The sequence below is a fragment of the Sycon ciliatum genome, chromosome 10 (genome assembly GCF_964019385.1).
Source record: "Sycon ciliatum chromosome 10, ocSycCili1.1, whole genome shotgun sequence".
NCBI classification, from domain to species: Eukaryota; Metazoa; Porifera; class Calcarea; order Leucosolenida; family Sycettidae; genus Sycon; species Sycon ciliatum.
Window position 1 is genome coordinate 2,342,283 of NC_088652.1, and position 19,388 is coordinate 2,361,670.

Below are 19,388 nucleotides of genomic sequence, written 5' to 3' on the forward strand. Positions count from 1 at the left end.
GTGGGGAGACGAGTAAATGCAATTAGAATGGATGTTAGTTGCCGTCAGTATAATAATAATAAGAAGAAGAAGAAGAAGAACGCCCGTGATCGGCAGAGTCAGCGCCGGTCCCAGGAAATGTCAGAACAGACATCCCGTCGACTCCAGAGCGCCCGTGATCGGCAGAGTCAGCGCCGGTCCCATAGCTATGCAGAAGACGTTACTTCAGTAACTCATTGAAACGTTTTTGCAATACAATGATGTAGCTAATCAAAGGAAAAAGCATTTCCATCAGTTCTAACCACATGCACGATGAGCTAGGCAACAAAGCATAGCGCAGGGCCCTGAGCTTCCAAGCTCTCTCGTTTTTTTATTTTATGGATTCCCCAAAGGCCGAGGCCTAAGACGAGGCCTAGGGGATCTCCGTTCATCGCTTAGTGGCGATACATGTATATCTGCAAAATTATAACATATAGATTGAGAAGAGGAAGGGTTATAACAAATACAACACGCTCCGCTCATTTCCCCACTCCCTCATCGCAACGTGGAATCAGCTCCCACCTACCCTTCTGCAGTCTCCCCCTTCTCGCAGAGGTATGCACACGTTCAAGAAAAACGTCAACGACCACTTGCGGCGCAGCAAGTGGGAGTGGGCCACAGACAGGCTATGATCTCTCCATAGCAGCCAACACACCAGCCTAATTATACTGACCGCACTCCAGCTCCCTTCTACCCCTCTTTGATCCTCTTCGCTCAGCCTTAAAATCCGATTATCAGTTCTCACCATCTTCCTACGGTGCACTTCTTTTACTATTGTTTTGTCTCATCTCAATCTCAAATTCTCCCCATTATCGTTTGCAAAGCCGGTGCTTCCCTCTTGGATGCACATGTTTCTTTTCTCCTATGTATCGGCGCACAGGAGTAACGATGATTCCGAGACCTTTGGTCGGAGGAGTTACTTTTGCCCCGCCCCCACTTCCATCCAATATGCCACCGCCCCCGCTGTGCAGCATCTGATGGTACTGTGGTATTCAGTAAAAAGAGAAAAAATGCCCACTGTAGAAATCAGCCATAACATTCTTTACAATGTTACAGAAACTCTGGAAGGAATGAAACCAGCGGGTTCAAAGCGGGTGTTGGCAAAGATGGTACGGACACGAGACACAAAGCAATGACTATTTTGGGTGGTTCTAATGTCAGTGGGGAGAGAATTCCAGGTGGCAGCGGTAACAAAGAGGAAAGTGGCACGCGAGTAGGTGTTCGCCCTGGCAGGCGGGACAAGTTGGAGAGGGCACCGCGCGCTGGTGGAGAGACGAGTAAAAGAGCCTGGTAGCGGCATGCTTGTATTTCCGCTTCTTTGCTGCAGCTGCTTTGTTGGCGGCATTCCAAGACAGGTTGGCGGCCTGGGCATAACTGGGTGCGTCAGCATCTACGATGCGGTTATCGAAAAAATAGTTTGTGTCCGGTCCATTCGCTGTACGGTACCGTACCGTGATAACGGATCTCCAACATTGCCAGAATTTCTTCAAGAACCGCCAATCTAGGTCCTTCAAATAGGGAAAGGGTGTGAAGGAATGTCAAGATGAAAAACCACGACGACGCGCCTCCTTGAAACACGAAAAAGAGCGCCGTCGGCTTTAATGTAGAAACATGACAAAGTGAGCTATGTCACATGTCATCTTCGTCGCTGATTGGCCTGCAAATTTTGAGTCATGAGTATGACTCTGCCGTATACGACAATGAAACTGAAGCGCATACGGTAAAATACGCACGGGGAGTACGGTAACCGTACGGGATAGTAGGCCTAGGGAGCAGCAGCGAGTGCCGCAGAAATTTTGCGATTCTGACGTCGTCACGTCAATCGACGGCGCTTGCAGTGAGTGATCGGGAAAATTGCAAAAGTCGACACCCGCTAATAAGCTCCGCTTTTATTTGCCTCGCGGAGGGCATCGATCAGAATCTTTCGGCGTACAGTTGCTTTTGCACATCCTGTCGACGGACGTCCCGGACGTGGAGCGGCGGAGTTCGAGGCATTGCCCTCGATTTTCGAAGGCAGCGCGAAGCCCGGAGCTGTCGAGGCCGTGAATATCCGCGGAGACTTCACTACCGCTAGCCTGCATGCTTTATCGACTCGAGACGGAAGTGTGGAAATGAGGGTGAGTGTTGCTGTTGCTTTATTTATAGTGGGAATCAATAATAATTATTATTAGTGTTACTTAGTAGTAGGACGATAGCAATAACCGTGCCATGAACCACAACCTACTCCCTGCTTGTGGCCAAAGCTACATTCGGATTCCTAGCTGTGGGCTCTTGCAAGTTTTGGCCCCGCACCACCTTTGCAAATCGGCAGTGACATTGTAGAATGTGAAAGTCCAGGATGCCCCGCGTGCAGGACTGTAAAATTGTTCGTTACGCTCGCTGTAATCCGAGCCCAGGTGCAGAACTGGTGCCCTCACCAGGGACCAGTTCCGATGTATATGATTGTACTGTACTGTATTTGCACATATTCACGGCCTGCCGCATTCATACCACTTCTAGGGTTTCATGGGCGTGAAAGTTGAAGGTGCAAATATGCACTTCAGGTTGGATTTTGAGAGCGCAACTGTACATGTAGGCAATAAGGAGTTAACTGCTATGGCTGGTTCCATCGCTACCGGCAACAGTAGAGGTTGGGTGCGAAAAAGAGTACATGAAACCAGAGTGTGCAGCTCGGATGGGTTGCTGTCACGGCGAAATTCCATGATTACATCATTAATTTTTAGTAATGTAGTGCGTACAAGCAGGATTCAAGCAGGTCTCCTTCCGCACAACTGCAGCTCAGTTGTACGCACTACGCCATTTCCCGACACAGATCTGTGCCAAATATGATGTAATCACGGAATTCCGCCGTGATAGACACCCATAGTAGAAAAAGCCCCAAGCTGCACACTCTGGTTTTCATGTACTCTTGGTGCGGACATGTGGAAAAACGGCCTACATGACCATTAGAGGTTCTGCAATACGTGAAACGTAGAGAAACCACGTAGAGAGCAGGTGTCTGGGTAAGAGTCTACGGCTTCGCGTGTTTTGGCTCCAGATTTCTACGCGGAGATGGGGTTCTCTACGTTGTGGCACACGCAGAGAAAATGCGTACGGATTTGCTGGGTATCGATCAACTGCATGCAGAAAACTGCCAAATATGGAAGGGGAAATTCCCAGTACACATTCCACGTGACTTCTCTAGGTGAAACGTAGAGCAGAACAGCATTTCTTTACGTTTACGGAAACGCGAAGAAAGTTCGCATGATTCTTTGCGTCGCGTTTTCAACACGTAGAGCAGAACCTCCCTAATATCAAGAGTACATAACCCCAAGAGTGTGCAACTGCCTGCACAACCTCTATGCAGTGCTGTCGCAGACCCCATAGCTGGAGTTGCACGCTCTTGGGGGTTATGTACTCTTGCCATTATGCACAGCACTTCTCCCACGTGTGTGCAGAGATGCACATTTTCAATCTACTACAGTGCTGCTACTCAATGAAATCCAGTCACGTCACTCAAGTACTCTCCGGGCGTTGAGCAGCCATAGACCTGCGAACACAAGGCTGCGAAATGGTGCAAGGCGCAAACTCGAGCGATGCGACGCGACTGGATTTCATTGAGCAAGATTGTACATGACTTCTGTACATTCCTATCTCTTTTATCCGGGCGTTCACCCATAACTTGGAAATATCCGTAGCTCTGAATCACTTGCACGCAAGTTGATTGCCAAGTGCTGGAGATCTGGCATATGGCATCACTACTTTCACAAAACAAAGTGCAAATGAGTAGTAATATATCCACTAAAACTGGCCCACAGGGTGCCCGAGGTACTCATAAAATTGTGTCCGGATGAGAGTGATATGAGCGTACAGTGCGTATCAGATGTAGTGTGGTCGTGTAAAAGAATATACTGCCTACTTTGAAGTACAAGAATGAACTCTCCTATTTTCATAATCATAACATTGGAGTCAAATGAACATTAATTTTATTCTTACAAGCAATGTTATCGCATAGTAGTATATCGGTCCTAAAAATGGACTTTGTGTAGCAAAATATGGCAGATTAGTACAAAGTGTATCGCCTGTAGTAATAACATCTGTCCTATCCAACTCTCATCTGACTCACATTGCGTCGTAGTGCTGCAGGTTCAACTGTTGCTGTCATGTAGTTCATGTTGCATAGCCACATGGTAAGCCTATGAGACTACGAACAGTCGCATGCACACTTGCACAGTAGCACTACGTTTCGTGTACCATGGCATTCCTGCCTCTGCGCCGCACATGCATATGATATGCCACACTTGATTTATCGTGTGTAAGAAATATCGGAGATAAGAATGAAAAGTCGTTTTTCAAACACCATCGCTATAACCGATACGCGCTGTATATGTAATCTGATCAAGCTAAGCCACCCTCACACACTAGCCCTTGCCGAAATCGGCTAGCGAATTGTTAAGCAGAAAACCGGAAGTTTTCCGAGCATAGCATAATCTGCTTTAGTGGCAGATATTGGCATATTTTGGAATAGTTTAGCATTACAAGTAAACGATCTATGAATCTAGTTGAGGCCTGGAGCGGCGGATGTCCGAGGGAGTCGGAGACTTCACTCGCCTTCCACCGGAAATGATCCACTGCACGGGGATGCTGCCTTCCCTCGCTTGTCGAAACGGTTCAAGCAGAGCAGCATCAGTGCCCTCGTGCCCCGCTGGTCAGGGTCACTTACTGCTTGCTACAACCAGCGTCTCGTCACCCTTTCTCTTCAATCCCTCACGGCTCAGCCAAATCATGTTCGCTGTGGACTTAGACAAGCTTGGGCACTGACCTAAGATTGTTATTCGCCGCCTTCAATTTTCCCAAATAAAAGGGGGTTTGTCAACTGACAACCGCTCTATTCAGTTGCTATTCACTCTTGGCGCATGCGCTAGATGAGAAAATCTATCATTAGTGATGTCGAAAAAATTATTGACGTTACAGACCAGTCACCCATTGTAACAGGTAGCCGAGTTGTAGGCGCGGTGAGGTCAACAAGAGTTAGTTTTATTCTACTTCTCTCAGGTACACACCTGGGATATAATTATTAGTAAAAGAAGAAGCGGCAAATAAATGGAACTTTCTCTCTGGTGCACACCTAGAGGTTGACTACTTCTTCTTCGAGTTACCTTTGTCGTTGCTATGAATCTAATCAAAATAGAAATGCACAGCAGCTTTTATGCAGCAGACGCCGTACGCTTACATACGGAGACACACCAAACATACATCAGGCAAAGCTCCGTATTCGTTCCGTACTACTTCCGTATTAGCCAGGCAGGGATACTACAGCCATCGTCAAAACAATCTACACGGGGCGAACCTGGCCTTTTCAATTATCCCCAAAGAAAAGGGGGTTATCAACTGACAAAGCCTTGAAAACACCTTTTAGATACCTGTTTCTCTTCACGACAGCTCTATTACTGAACTCAATCTTACCAGTCTGCACAGCATTGCATGGCAATGAACTTAGGGACAAGACCAACATGACGACAATCCAGGAGAAAAAGCAGCTGTTGCCAGTCCCAGGGAGCCCTAAACAGCGAGCTACTGAAGCATTCATTCAGAAAGTTGTGTACATCACGCAACTGCATTATGCAGAAAGGGGGGTTTGTCACCTGACACAACCGCTCTATTCAGTTGCTATTCACACTTGGCGCATGCGCTGGATGAACAATTCTATATCTGTGATGTCGAGAAATTATGGCGATTTGGGCCAGTCACCCATCATCAGAACAATGTACAAGGGGCGAACCTGGCCTTTTATAACGAAAGCAAGTGAGAGCGCACGGCAGGAGCGGAAGCAGCAGCTTGAGGATTCTGTGCCATTTCCGGTGTCGTGTATATAAGGATAACAAACAAACAAGTAGGACTTCGCAAGCAACACGGGACGCGTTTGAGGACTAAGCCTACGCTATAGCAACAGTTCAAGTACGGCGAGCAGTGCAAGAAAGACTGGCAACGAAGAGCTAGCTTAGGGGACAAGACTACGAATAGATCCAACAAAGCAAGCCTAGAAAATACTAGCAGTACAAAAATGTAAATATTAAAATCGTAAATTGGCGCGGAACAAAGTTACTCAGCTTGAGTTGAAAGGAGAACGGCAACGGCAACGTTCACTGCACGGCGAAATAACGAGGCGTGGTTCCGGAAATACTGCGACTGACGAACACAGAGCTAACACCGCTGCCACCAAATGTAGTACGCAACCGAGTGACAAGGCAAAACTGATTCAGTCTCTCCCACTCAAAGCACAAGTAGTATTCTCAGGGAACAATATTGCACGAAAAGACGAACATAGGTAGCACAGAACTTATAGCATTGAAAGACTCAAGTGAAGGGAAGACGACAGAAAACAACGGAAGCAAAGACTCTGCAGCAACTGAGCTGGGGAACTGACAGACGGACCTATATACGGTACGAGATTGTCAGTTACAACTCCGAGCGCTAGCTAGCAATCTCTAAATGAAAGCAAGGGATCTGATGGTGCCAGCAATGCATAGTGCAATGCATAGTAATACATGGTGAGATTTGTGTAGGGGAAGTCCGTCTACTACAGTATGTAAGACCGACATGAGCAACAATCTAGCCAGGAGAAACAACAACTGTTGCCTCGTTCATTCAGCCTTGTACGCGCTCTTAATCCATTCCCAGTGAGTCCTAAACAGCGAGCTAATGAAGCGTTCACTAGGAAATTTGTAGACATCATGCCACAGGATTATAGAAAGAAGTTGTCTTGACAACCACTCTATGTAGTTGCTATTCACGATCGGCACATGCATTGCGTTGAAAATTCTTTATTCTGACGTTGAAAACATTGTGGGGTTTCGGGCCAGTCACCCATCGTCAGAACCCTACCAGTACCTTGATGATCCGTCTCTCCGGCATTGAGCATTCTGAGGGCAACAGAACAAACGACCTCTTTAATTACAGTCCCTCCGTCTGCCTATGCTCTATCTCTGTCTCTCACTATTATTGCAGGGTGGTACACAGTGCTATGTTGCAGCGCTACTGCTGTTGCTGGTGCTGTTCGCGAGTCAAGAATGTCATTCCCAAGGAGCTCGCCGTAAAGGGGGTAGGTGTATACACCCTGGGTTTCCCTGCATGATGTCTGTGTGCGTACTCTACAAGTACAGTCAACTTTGCGTATAATGACACTCGGCGGGGCTACAGAAAAGTGTCCTTATTCGCGAACTGTCGTTATACCCGAAGTCTCATTATATGTATTACAGTTGGATGGGACTTTGCTCTGGGCATGGAAATTCTGTCGTTATTCGCGAATTGTCGTTATATCCGCAGTCGTTATTAGCGAAGTTGACTGTACAAATTTTCGGGCACGAAATCTTTCGTTAGATCACTCCACCAGCAGGCTTGTTACGTACCAAATTTCGGTTTAGGTCGAGGTCTGTCACCCCGAACGTTCAGAAAAAAACTTTGGTACAAATTTTAGTTATTTCGTGCTCCCTAACGAATATAGGGTAAGTTCATTCCAAACGAAAATGTGTACTTGTACAGTAGCAAGTAGGTGTTGGGAAGGAAACATTCCCACGCACACTAAACTGAAGTTACGCTAGTAACGTGTGGCGCTAGCCAGGGTCCACACAGCTTTAATTCCGTAATTGTGCCTGATGACGGCATGCCTGGCGCTATCCTGTACGTGTACTGTACCGTACCATCAAAGACAGCTGGCCACCTAATTCAAATAGGGCTTTCAACTGCAAGATCATAACGTGAAGCAACGTTTTGGCACAATGTGTATGTATGCGAAGTGTATCGGGGGAATGCATGCAGGGCGATAGTGCGGGTTCGAATCCCATGTTCTGTTTCCAAAAAATGGAGAAAAGAAAAACGTATAACCTCGCCATGCTTTTTTGCCTAGGTCATCAAGGTTACGGTGTCGCATTATTGCAATATCGTTCGATTGTTTTGGGTGTGCTGCTAATGGGCCGGGAATGTAAGGATTGGGTAGATTGCAGTGTTTTAATGGGCGCGGTTGTTGTATAAATGCAATGCTGAGGTCATTAACAGAGGACTATGAGGAAGTGCAAAATGACAGGGGTGACAGTGTTGAAGCTCTGAGCAGATTGCGTCGTGTTCCAAGATTGAGTATATTCTACTTGGTCCGACTTATTAAAATGTGCGCTTGACTTCAAAACTCAAGCATATGTACAAAGGAGCACCTGTACTAAAAAATCAACCAAGAGACGGTAGATAGATAACTACTGTGTCGTTTCTTGGCCTGACCTTCTAGTTTTCATCGCTGTTGGTGTCTCAGGGCGCATCTGCAAGTGCATTAACCTGCAAAACGTCGACATTTTTTTCATCTCCTCCAAGCTATCCTGCGCTTCCTTGATTTTTTCACTCCATAGGCACGATTTAGAGGATCGACTTCGCCTCCTCCTCGTGCAGTACGACTGCAAGAATGGTGGCTGTAGCCTAAGTGTAGGTGTTTTCGCCTGACGCTCCCACGACACCTTCAAATGAGGCGAACCACCACGCGTAAAAAATCACTTCTCATCACCGTGTGCCAAGCCTGTACTGTCACTACTGAGTCTGATCTGTGTCGACATGTCGATGTCATCAATCAGACCATGCGTGCTCTTCCTTGCCTGTTTCACGAATCCACTGGCCCCGGAGACTGGCGATCTTGTGACGCATCGCGATAGCGGCTCGGAGGACTCCGCACCGTATCCGCCGGATAATTCATCCTTTCTGCGGTTCAGTTTTCCAGCCAGATTGTCGCCTGAAAGTCAACCTCAAGGCCGGTTATTTATTACGATCAACTTCTCGACGATCTCTTCTGTGATCTTGATTCGTCGGAAGCCACATCGTGAACGACTGCGAGAGAGATCAGCAAACTGGACGGAGCGATGCTGGTGCTTTCTGCACGAGTTTCTGGATGACGCGTTTGCTGAAATTCTGCCAAGGAAACAACGATTACGATTTCAATCCGCCAGGAGGCACCGAGAACTATCGCCCAGGAGTTTCTGGTACTCCGTGACAATCCCAAATTGCAGTGGGGTGTTGATTTCAGCACCAGGCCTTCTCTGTGTTGCGCGAGAAGCAACAGGAGTCCTCTGACGACAAAATTTGGACGCAAAAGGCTCAAGTCGCCTAGGATCCTGAGCCGCTGCCTCCTTTGGAGTTGGAGCCATTCCTTCTTCAACATCACAAATTGACAACTGAAGGATAGTGTTAGATAGCTGGATAGTTTATTCCGTCCTGAGATTATTTGAATTTGTTTGGTTGACGTTCGAAGCGAAACGCACATTCAATAAGTCGGACCAAGTACCGGTTCTTCGCCTTCCCCTTCCACTTTGATCCCATGCGCTTCACAGACCGAATGCGCTTCACTCAAAGCGGCATGGCTAGCCCCGGCTTCACATGTCACGACACTTACATGAGCATGAAAATAGAAAGGACCTCCAGGCGCGTGCACCGGGTCAAAAAAGGTGGTTTCCAAAAAAATTTCGACCGCCATTTTGCAATAAGCTACCTGCAGATTCAGCAGTATTACACGCACTAAACTTTGATTACACACTGAAAGAAAGCTTTAAAAGTTATGGCTGCCAGTCCCACCGAGACATCCAAACAAATGTGGTACAAAGGCATTTTCCTTACACAGGATAAATAAATAGGCTAGCCGACGTTATACAAGTAGTTCGAAGTAGTGAAGGAAGATTCAGACACTCTTGCTAGTCAGTGAGTCAAAGAAGGAGGTCAATTCATGTCACTGTCTGACTCATTGTGACTGTCAGCCGACACCTCACCAAATGTCAATCTTTTTGCAGCGGGCTCGTCAGCAGTTTCGTCCTCTATTGTGAAACTTGCCTCGTCACAGTCTTGAACTTCAACTTGGCTGCCGCCTTCAGCAATGCCGGTGCCGGTGGCGGAAGAATCCGACTCTCCGTCATAAACTTCACGTCGTTCCGGGTGCGACGCTGCTGTTTTTTTTTCCCAGAGAGCGGACAAAGTCTCCTGCTGAAAACTCATTGCCTTTGTCCTCAAAACCACAAACCTGAACAGTAATTTTACTAGCAAAACAGACAGCCGCTCGTACTCGAGTCCAAGACCAAAGCACCCACTTCAAAACCAAGATGAAAGCACTTGTTTCCACTTTGGACATATGCGACATGCCTGCTGTCCGCGCTTTGTCTTTGATGTCCTTGCACAAGTACAGTACACTAGCTGCACTGTGTAGTCGAGTCCAACAAAAAATGATTTGCATCGCGCGTGAGTGGACATGTCACTAGCGCCAGTACCGTAGACTAGTGGCTGTGCCTGATGACATGTACTCAGCAGTAGCGGTGGGCACATGCACTACACGTTCCCTGCCTTTCACATGCGCACGAAAAGTGCATCTACGCACACTGTGACAGTGCACGCGCATTGCGCATGCAGCAAAAATATCGCCGGCCGCAAAAAAAAGGTGGTTTCCGGACTCCAAGAAAACCACGCGGTGCACGCGCCTGACCTCGACATGACCGAAATGCTCCGGCACTAGCTGCTGGGTGCGACTGTGAGACAGATCGACCAAACGAAAACAACAGCGATCTGCCTGCAGTCAACATGATAGTTATACTAGTATAGTGCACGGTTAGGTAGTGAATGAGCGCGAGTCGTACACTGTGACTGAGCCCGAGTCGTACACTGTCGTACACTGTCGTACACTGTCGTACACATTCTATATACGCTGCATGCATATGTACGGCCAGCCAGTGTAGTGCCAAGCGTATGCTTACCTCTTCTCGTTAAATCACCGCCAGTTTCACACTCTTCTTCACCAGTGCCGCAGTAGCAACTGTTTCACCCTGCTTTTCATCGCCGTACTCTCTACTCGTCACAGGCAGCAAAGCGGGATCACCTTACTCTTGTAGTGGTAGCCGAGTGGAGGCACGCTGCACGAATTAATTTTTCATCGAACTTCAGGTACACACCTGGATTATTATGTAAATAAAAGAAGCGGCAATAAAAATAACTTTCTCCGGTACACACCTGGAGGTTGAACAGCTCTTCTGCTCGGCTTTGTTGTTGTTACAAATTCTAATGAAAACAGAAATGCGCAGCAGCTTTTAGGCAACAGAACCCGTACGCTAACGTACAGGGATACACTAAACATACGTCAGGTAAAGCTCCGTACTAGCCATGCAGGGATACTACACTCTCCACTCGTCACGGGCAGCAAATCGGGATCGCCAAGCTCTTCATGAGCCGTTTCCAAGTGCTGGTTCATGGTTCGGATTGAGTCATTGCAGTCATGGGTTATCGTGATAAGGTCATCCTGCATCATATTGCACTGATATCCACTCTCCACTCGTCACGGGCAGCAAATCGAGATCGCCAAGCTCTTCATGAGCCGTTTCCAAGTGCTGGTTCATGGTTCGGATTGAGTCATTGTAGTCATGGGTTATCGTGATAAGGTCATCCTGCATCATATTGCACTGATATCGTAATCCTGTTGATGTCGATACAACTTCCCTGACTGCTAGGGAACAGAGCTCCCACAGGCAGCTGACGCAGTAGCAGAAGGAGAAGACGACGTCGACTGGGAGACGCAGCACGATACAACAATCAAGCGACAACAATGTCTGAAGTTCACCCTAAAATCAAAACTTCACAACCTGTAGCGAACAATGCACTGATTCCAATGGTGAAAGTCCCACGTTGATTGGAGCAACCGTTCCGGAGTTATAGCATCTTCAAGTTTTGGCAAAATTCTGTGACATCATGATGTCAAATTTGCCCATCCCTGTGATGTCACAGAGATAAACTTTGGATGGGAATAGATGGTGAATAGCCAATTTCTGTCGTTTTTCGTTGCTGCAACAAGCTTTCGGGGGATATGTTTCCAGTTTAGATACCAGTAAGGTGTCATATATCCCATATCAAATTTTGAAAAATCAGTCTGTCTCAATGACGTCATAAACTATGATGCCATCATGACGTCATCGAATTTAGTCCAGACTTCCAGATGCTATAACTCCAGAACGGTTCCTCAGATCAATCTCGGACTTTCGCCATTGGAACCAGTGGATTTTTCGCTACAAGTTCTGAAATTTTGATTTTAGGGTGAACTTCCCCTTTAAACTAGAAGATACCTTTCATACTTCATAACTTGTGGCTTTTCACAGAAGGTGTAACCTGGGTGCTCTCCACCACACAATAGACATTCCCTTTCTCTGTACGCGTTGGCTCTTGCGGTTCTTCACTAAATAAACACCGCAATATAGAGTTGATCAGCGCTTGAAACCCTCGCGCTGCAGCAGCCGGATTGGCTGCGATGATGATTGCGAGTTCTTGCAGGGGTGGCAGCTGAAACTGCACATCAATACCTGCAATGCGAAGGGCTGGCGTGCTATCAATATCACTTGGTGACACTGTCCAGAACCAACGTTGTAGCCCTGAAGAAGTCACCATTGCGCACATCTTGCTGATAGAGTCGTTCCCCTCTGCTGGGCTCTGAGCTTCCGAGTTCTCTCGTTGCTCAGTCTGGTAACGCATTTCTCTAGCACTATTTCTTCCCCACATGCCTACAGACATATGTTAGTCAGTTTGCACATGCTTCATGGCACATTGATGCATACATTTGTCTGTCTATCGGCACAGGAGTAGCCGCCACCTTCCAACCTGTAGACTGTCAATCGGTACGACCAAGCGTCGTTTGATGTTGAACTCAAATCAAGAGATTACGCGCGTAACGCCCTGCATTTCCCTGGCTGGTTGACGAGGATATGTATCGACTCCTACTCACCGCTGTCCTGATTGGCATCCCCATAAATCCGGGGTACTTGCTCCCCGCCCAATAACACCCAACTACCCATGTATGCAACCTCGGGTGCAGTACACTGTACAATAGTACCACCAGGTCGTATTTGGGCCCTAATTAACACCTCGTTTTTGGACCTGTTTTGGACCTTCACTAGCGTTATCACCCTGGGCCATTAGAAACAACGGTAATGCTATTTTGTTTACGGTACTCATGCCTTGATCACCCTAAATACGGTAATACCGTTGCAACTTAACGTTTTTTACTAAGGCCTGTAAGGGTGTGTACCGTATACACTGCAGCATGGATACTTTAAATCTATACCAGCATTCAGTGATGTTACCCGTGTACCCGTGTACCTGTGTACCTGGGTGCGTGTGTGCTTTGTGTGCTGTAGAACCTGCGCGAATAGTGATCTTTCCCAAATCCATTGAGGTGATCAGTCGCATGAAGAAGCCTCCAAGCCTGCCCAGAGTCTTGAGCAACATGACTGCAGCAGCCGCAACCAACCTCACCACCAACTCCACTGATGCTAACGTCAAATCGTTCCCATGCCGATCCCGTGGCACGCGTCCGCTTCATATTGGCTGGTACCGGAACGGAGTGCTGATTCGAACCGCTAATGTCAGTTCTCTTCCGTTGGTTTTGCGCGGTAATGATAGCGATGATGCCACGTATGTCTGCAGGACGTGGAATGCGTACGGAAACGACAGCCGTGTTGTCCGAATCATCATCCACTGTGAGTGTGCTTGCGTGTGTGTGTGGTGGGGGGGGGGGTGCGTGCGTGTGTATGTGTGCATGTGTGTGCGTGTACGTGTGTGTGTGCGTGCGTGCGTGCGTGAGTTAGTGCATGCGCAGCGGAATTCCTAGAAGGCTAAGCATATCGCAAAGGACGAAACAGTACCGTCCGCAGATTGAGTAATCGCAAATGCAATGTGTTTCTGGTGGCCAACCGCTTTCCAAACTAATCTTGTTTGGCGCTTGTTGTCTTCTGTGTGGCGTAACGTTTTTTCACTCGCAGATATCTACCCGTACCGACCTCGGCACTGGAGACTTTCCTACTCATACTGGTTCATCTTGACCTTGATTCTACTGATGCTTGTTCCGTCCCTGTGCTATCTGTCGCGGTCGCGGAAAGTTCGTTACGTGTGGCGACGCCATCGAACCCACTCCGCCAGCCAATCCGGTGGTGAGTGCAGTGACCACATCAAATCTGATGCTGTGACGTGTGGCTTGTGCGGCTGTCGTGTTGGCCTGAAATGTGTCCATTTTTGGTGTCCTCCTCTCCTGCAAACTCTACCCGTTGTTCTGAGCTTGTCACGCTGTTCAGCACTTTGCCGTGTGTTTGTGTGACAGCTGTGACACTGTCAATTACTCAGCTACCGTGTTTTCCTAGGTTGAGTCTGAATGGGTGTGTGATTCGAATCTTTAGGAATGTTATGTTCAACTGAAGTGTAAATAGTTATATTAATTCTAATTCCATTGTCAATTAAGACTGTTGGGTCGAGAGAGAGGTCACTTGTTTCAATGAGCCGGACAATGCGGGAGTGGTATTCATCTCATGCGTACCATTGCTTTTGCATGAAATGCCTCATCAACAGAGCTGACCTACCCAACCAAGGTGGCTTGCTCTCTTGGTGATGGTGCTTAGCAGTTTGCACCTTGTGTAACACACTGGCAGGAATGAATTTTCAACCTGCTGATGTAACGCTGATCTATTGTCATCTTGTACAAAAGTGAGCTGTGGCATGCGCTATTCTTTCTGTCTTCCTGAACTGTCCTTCTTTCTTTCGTTTTGTTTCTCTGTTTTTGTTGTCTGGTCAATCTTGAGCAGGTTCCACATCCGGTTCGATACCGCCACCATTGTATGATAACCTGCAGAGCAATGAGTATCCGCAGTCACCGCCGAGCACTCGCGCTACCACTAGAGCAGGCACCGTTGCCACAGGCAGTACGGCTCAGAGCGGCGGTGGCGGCGGCGGGCTACGCCTGCTGACGCGCTCCAGCGTCTCAACAATAGCCAGCGGTGATGACATGGATAACATACCCTTGGCTGCTGCGGTGGACAGCACACTGTGATGTACACATGCACCGTGCTGAACCGGTCCCGTTGGCCAGGCCATGCCTGGACCAACTCTGTGGACACCAGCATACGTTTACTGCTGAGGAAGTCCTGCGTATGAGTCATAATATTACGACGGGTAGGCATGACCTCCTCAGCAGCAAACATATGCTGGTGGCCACAGATTTGGTCCGTACATGGCCTGGCGAACCAGACCGGTTATCACATACAAACTGTCTGAAAGGCTAGGGTATGGCCGGACCAACCAAAAACTGTTTCCGTGGATCTTGGCACACGTGACTGCAAGCATCCGTTGTTTCCACTTCCAGTTCAGTGACCCTCTACTCTCTGTTAGCCTGTCGTCACTGCGTCAGATAGAACTCTGCAGGCATTCACATGGCAATGTGCTCATATTATTCTTCCATTGTGCTGAGCGAAATCCAGAGGCTGTGAGCACCACTGCAACCAAGCACAGGGCGTAGGCTATGTAGTGCTGTGCCGGTACTCACGCAGCGCCAGGAACTCACTGAACGGCACAGTACAAACATTGTATACCCCCCCCCCCCCCCGAACCCCAACCCCTGAGTCCACATCTATCTCTAGGACTTTGTGGAACTGTCTATTCCCGTCCTTGCTAGTACTTGTAACATACTTGTACAATGTCATCTTGACACTAGGATATTAAACACGCTAACAAGAAAGAGACTTTTCTATTTCTAGGCCGAACGTAACATTCACCAACCTGCAATCTCCGCTCTAGACCTCTTGGAGTGATTTTCTCCTTCAATTTTACTCCCTTCTTCTCTGTTCTTTCCTTGCTTACAAAGAGAAGCCCTTTACAGGCCGTTACAACCTGTGGGGAATTGTTTTAGTATAATTATATGAATTATAAAATAGATATTCAAGTTCATTTTTTCCATCCTCACTTTGTAGACATTTCCATGATTGCAGCGGAGTACTAGGCATCAGCAGTTTTGAAGTTTATTTATTTTATTTATCCCGCTCTCTATTGCCAGCATACCAGTACATGTACCGGTAGATATGCTTGTTCGATAGTCCGCCGAGGCAGCAGGCGTAGCTGTGACAGTATCGGACTATCATGGCTAAAATAATTTTTTTTAAATGTCGCCGTGTCGTGCAATCAGGACCATGGCCATGCCGCCGGTCTCATTGGCTCATGCGATGAGGGCTGTGTGCCATTCACCCGTGCATTATGGCATCGGGTAGGGGCTTACTTGGTCACTATGATCACAGATAACACACCGGTGTAGTTGCATTTGGAGAAAAACGAGCGGTCGATCGAGGCGGCGGCCAGTTTTCTGTGCAAAATGTTTCAAACTACACACTGTGCAACAATAGCATGCTCTTTTAAACCAAATCTTTCATCTTCGTTCTTGCAACAGCTGATAGCCGTGTGGCACATATCGGTACAGGCAAAATACCAGCGGCAGAGGGAGTATTTAACTGAGAGGGTACACGTCTCACAACAGACGGTACAAGTGTCAACAGCTCCGCTAGCCACATCGTTCCATGCGGCTCTGTTCTGCGTCAACAATCCGTAAACACGTTCACACCGCAGGAAAGATGCATAGCTGAGCACACATAACGCACGCACACACACTGTAACACAGAGAGACGAGTATACCCGCACAGAACGCATCCACGCCCAAGTTTTCGCGTGTGCACACACACACACACACACACACACACACACACACACGTATACTATGGGTGAAATCAGGCTGGGCAGCATTTTCAACAAGTAAGTTCTTGAGCAGATTTATAAAAATTATGCAGCATGCTGTCCGCAGATTGAGTAAAAATTAATAGGGATTTTTTGAATAATTTTGCCTGTGCACACTTAAAGGGGAAGTTAAGGCAAAAATTAAAATTTCACCAGTTGTAGTCTTCGGGGTGCTGAGTCGAATGGTCTTGGTCCGAGAAAGCTGAGACGCTCCCTTCCTACTTGAATCCCAATCGAACTCGCGCACTTCCACCGAAACTGGGTGACTGCGCCCTACTAGATGGGGATTTGTATGCAAAATGTCACTAAAAGCGCCGTTTCGTTCTTATAAAAGCACGGATGACCGCGATTGGCCCATATGTTGTAGTCTTTTGGACGCTGAGTCGACTGGTTTTGGTCCGAAAAGGCTGCGATGCAGCGTTCCTCCTTTATTCCCAATCGAACATGGTTGAAGAAGCGGTCACGTGCTCCTGGGTGCCCAAATCACCTGGTCACCACGCCAGCAGGCGTCAACTTTCACACCAAGGTTCAACTCGAGTTCAACTCGAGTGACAGGACTGCACCCAAAAAAGGTCAAACAGGCTAGTAAGTATTAGTTGTACCCTGCAGGCACGGTGACCAGCTGACTGGTGTACGCAGGAGCACGTGACCACTTGTTCAACCATGTTCGATTGGGAATAAAGGAGGAACGCTGCATCGACCAGTGTGCGTGGGAATCAGCAGTATCCCACGGATGCTAGCATTCTCTCATGGTTTTCATCCAGTGCAGGATTTTGTTCACTCGGCTGCATTCTTGCATTGCTGGTTTGCGTAGCTCTCGCGTTAGTCAACATGCTGCTGCTAAAGCCTGGTTCACACTAGGCCGATTTTCCGGCCGATACTCCGACACCGACTCCGACACGGAGTCTGCCGACTGTGTCGGATGAGTCGGACTAGCTGTTCACACACAAAGGTGGGCAATTGTACTTTAGTTGTACATGTAGGCTTGTCTGTTACACACGTACACGCGGTACACAGCCGCACTGCCACTAGACAGTAGACGCTATCTAGACAGCGGAAATGAGATAGTTTTTACACGAGCCACAAAGCCAAAGCGGCAAAGGTGTGAAAGAGCTAGCGTCTACTACAGTACTGGTACTGTAGTAGCAATCCAGTGCAGCCAGTTCACATGGTTCACGGTCTGCACCAACGCTCTCCGCTGTAATGGGGCTGTTAAGTGTGACGTCACGGCCCCTTCGATACGCATAGCAACGGAGAGCACTGGGGACAAACAAAAGTCGCGTCCTCTGGATGGAACCAGTTGTCAAGGGCAACAGCATCTAAATGACTGGAGAGAGAACAGTTTTTCTTTGCTTTTTCTTCAAGCGATTGTTGTCGCTCTTTACTCCTTGTTCTTTCCTCTACAAATCTCCTGTAGTCGTCGAGGGCCTTCATAATGGCTGTGAAATTGGCTGCCCACTGTAAAACTCCGTGTTTGAGAGTGCTTTGAAGATTCTTCGCGTCCTGATGGATCAAAGTACGAGCGCTCCCTTGTGGATTCGATTATATGTAGGTGAGTTGTTCAAGAAATCAGTGTCTTCTTTCTGTCTCTGCCCTCGCGCTGGCACAAAATCAGCCTCTATATCCATGACAGCTCGCACCTCCCGTAAACTGCATGACTTAGATATATTCTCGCCCTCCGTGGTGATTGAAGACCCATGGAAGAAGTTATTATGTTCAGAATGATGTCCTGATAATATAAAATAAAATAATTCCATAGTCCATTTCAAAACTATAGACGGGTACCTAGGCAAAAACCGTTATGCCAGCATCTATACCACATAAAATCTGTGATCACTTTGTGCATAAATTTTTCCAAATTGGGCGTCTGTTATCCAATCGTTTAGAAACTATTATTATGAGAGTAATTGTGGAGCGGTCCTGAGCAATATTCCGAAAACTATTCTCAAAAAGTTCCAGCCAAATTTGAAATATTTCAAAAACCCTACGCGTCTATAGTTTTGAAATGGACTGTAGGGAATTGTTACAGGGTATTTTGGAAGGATGGAGAGAGAGAGAGAGAGAGAGAGAGAGAGAGAGAGAGAGAGAGAGAGAGAGAGAGAGAGAGAGAGAGAGAGAGAGAGAGAGAGAGAGAGAGAGAGAGAGAGAGAGAGAGAGAGAGAGAGAGAGAGCACTGTTTGAAGTGTTTGTCTCACTGTAATTACTCCAGATTATTGAATGGTGTAAGATCTACTCGATATTTTCCACAATGGGTTTTCCTGATTTGCGGGATCTCTTCTTTTGCTGTTTGCGTGTTTACAGGAAGTGACTGTCTGGTGTATCTGCACCAGATCCTGGGGAAACGAAGTCAGAGGCAGGGTCGTCCAGTGACGCAACACTGCCGTTCTATGTGCAACGTCACCGCTAATTCCCCGGCGAAAACACAAAAAGACAAACACGTCAAGAGACTACAGAATTGACCGTTCTGGTAATGAATCGTGACTGCTCGGACAGTCGATAATCGAAACACAGAGCACCAGCATGATGTTTTCATATTGGGAACCACACACCAGCTCAATTCTCAAGCCCAAAATTGATGAATACAAAACACAGAGCGACGCAACAAGAGATCATCCGGCAACCAAACCAACCTGGGTCTAATGCACTGAATAGTCCTGAAATACACAGGCCACACAAAGCAGTGCAAGCACATACTGTTACAAGGTACATGCATTGCAGAACAAAGTGTAACCAAAGATACACAGGTCTATAGCTGCACACTCGTGCATGTGCTCGCTCAGCCCAAGAACACG

At 47.5% G+C, this 19,388-nt stretch overlaps 1 protein-coding gene across 1 annotated transcript; it reads left to right on the top strand.

Moving 5' to 3' along the window:
- Positions 1-1,850: 1,850 nt before the first annotated feature.
- LOC135826322 (uncharacterized) lies at positions 1,851-15,392 on the top strand. Its single transcript, XM_065338940.1, has 5 exons — positions 1,851-2,135; positions 7,006-7,099; positions 13,188-13,529; positions 13,812-13,979; positions 14,625-15,392. The coding sequence occupies exons 1-5, from the start codon at positions 2,130-2,132 to the stop codon at positions 14,867-14,869; spliced, it is 855 nt and encodes a 284-aa protein (XP_065195012.1). The 5' UTR covers positions 1,851-2,129; the 3' UTR covers positions 14,870-15,392.
- The last annotated feature ends 3,996 nt before the right edge of the window (positions 15,393-19,388 follow it).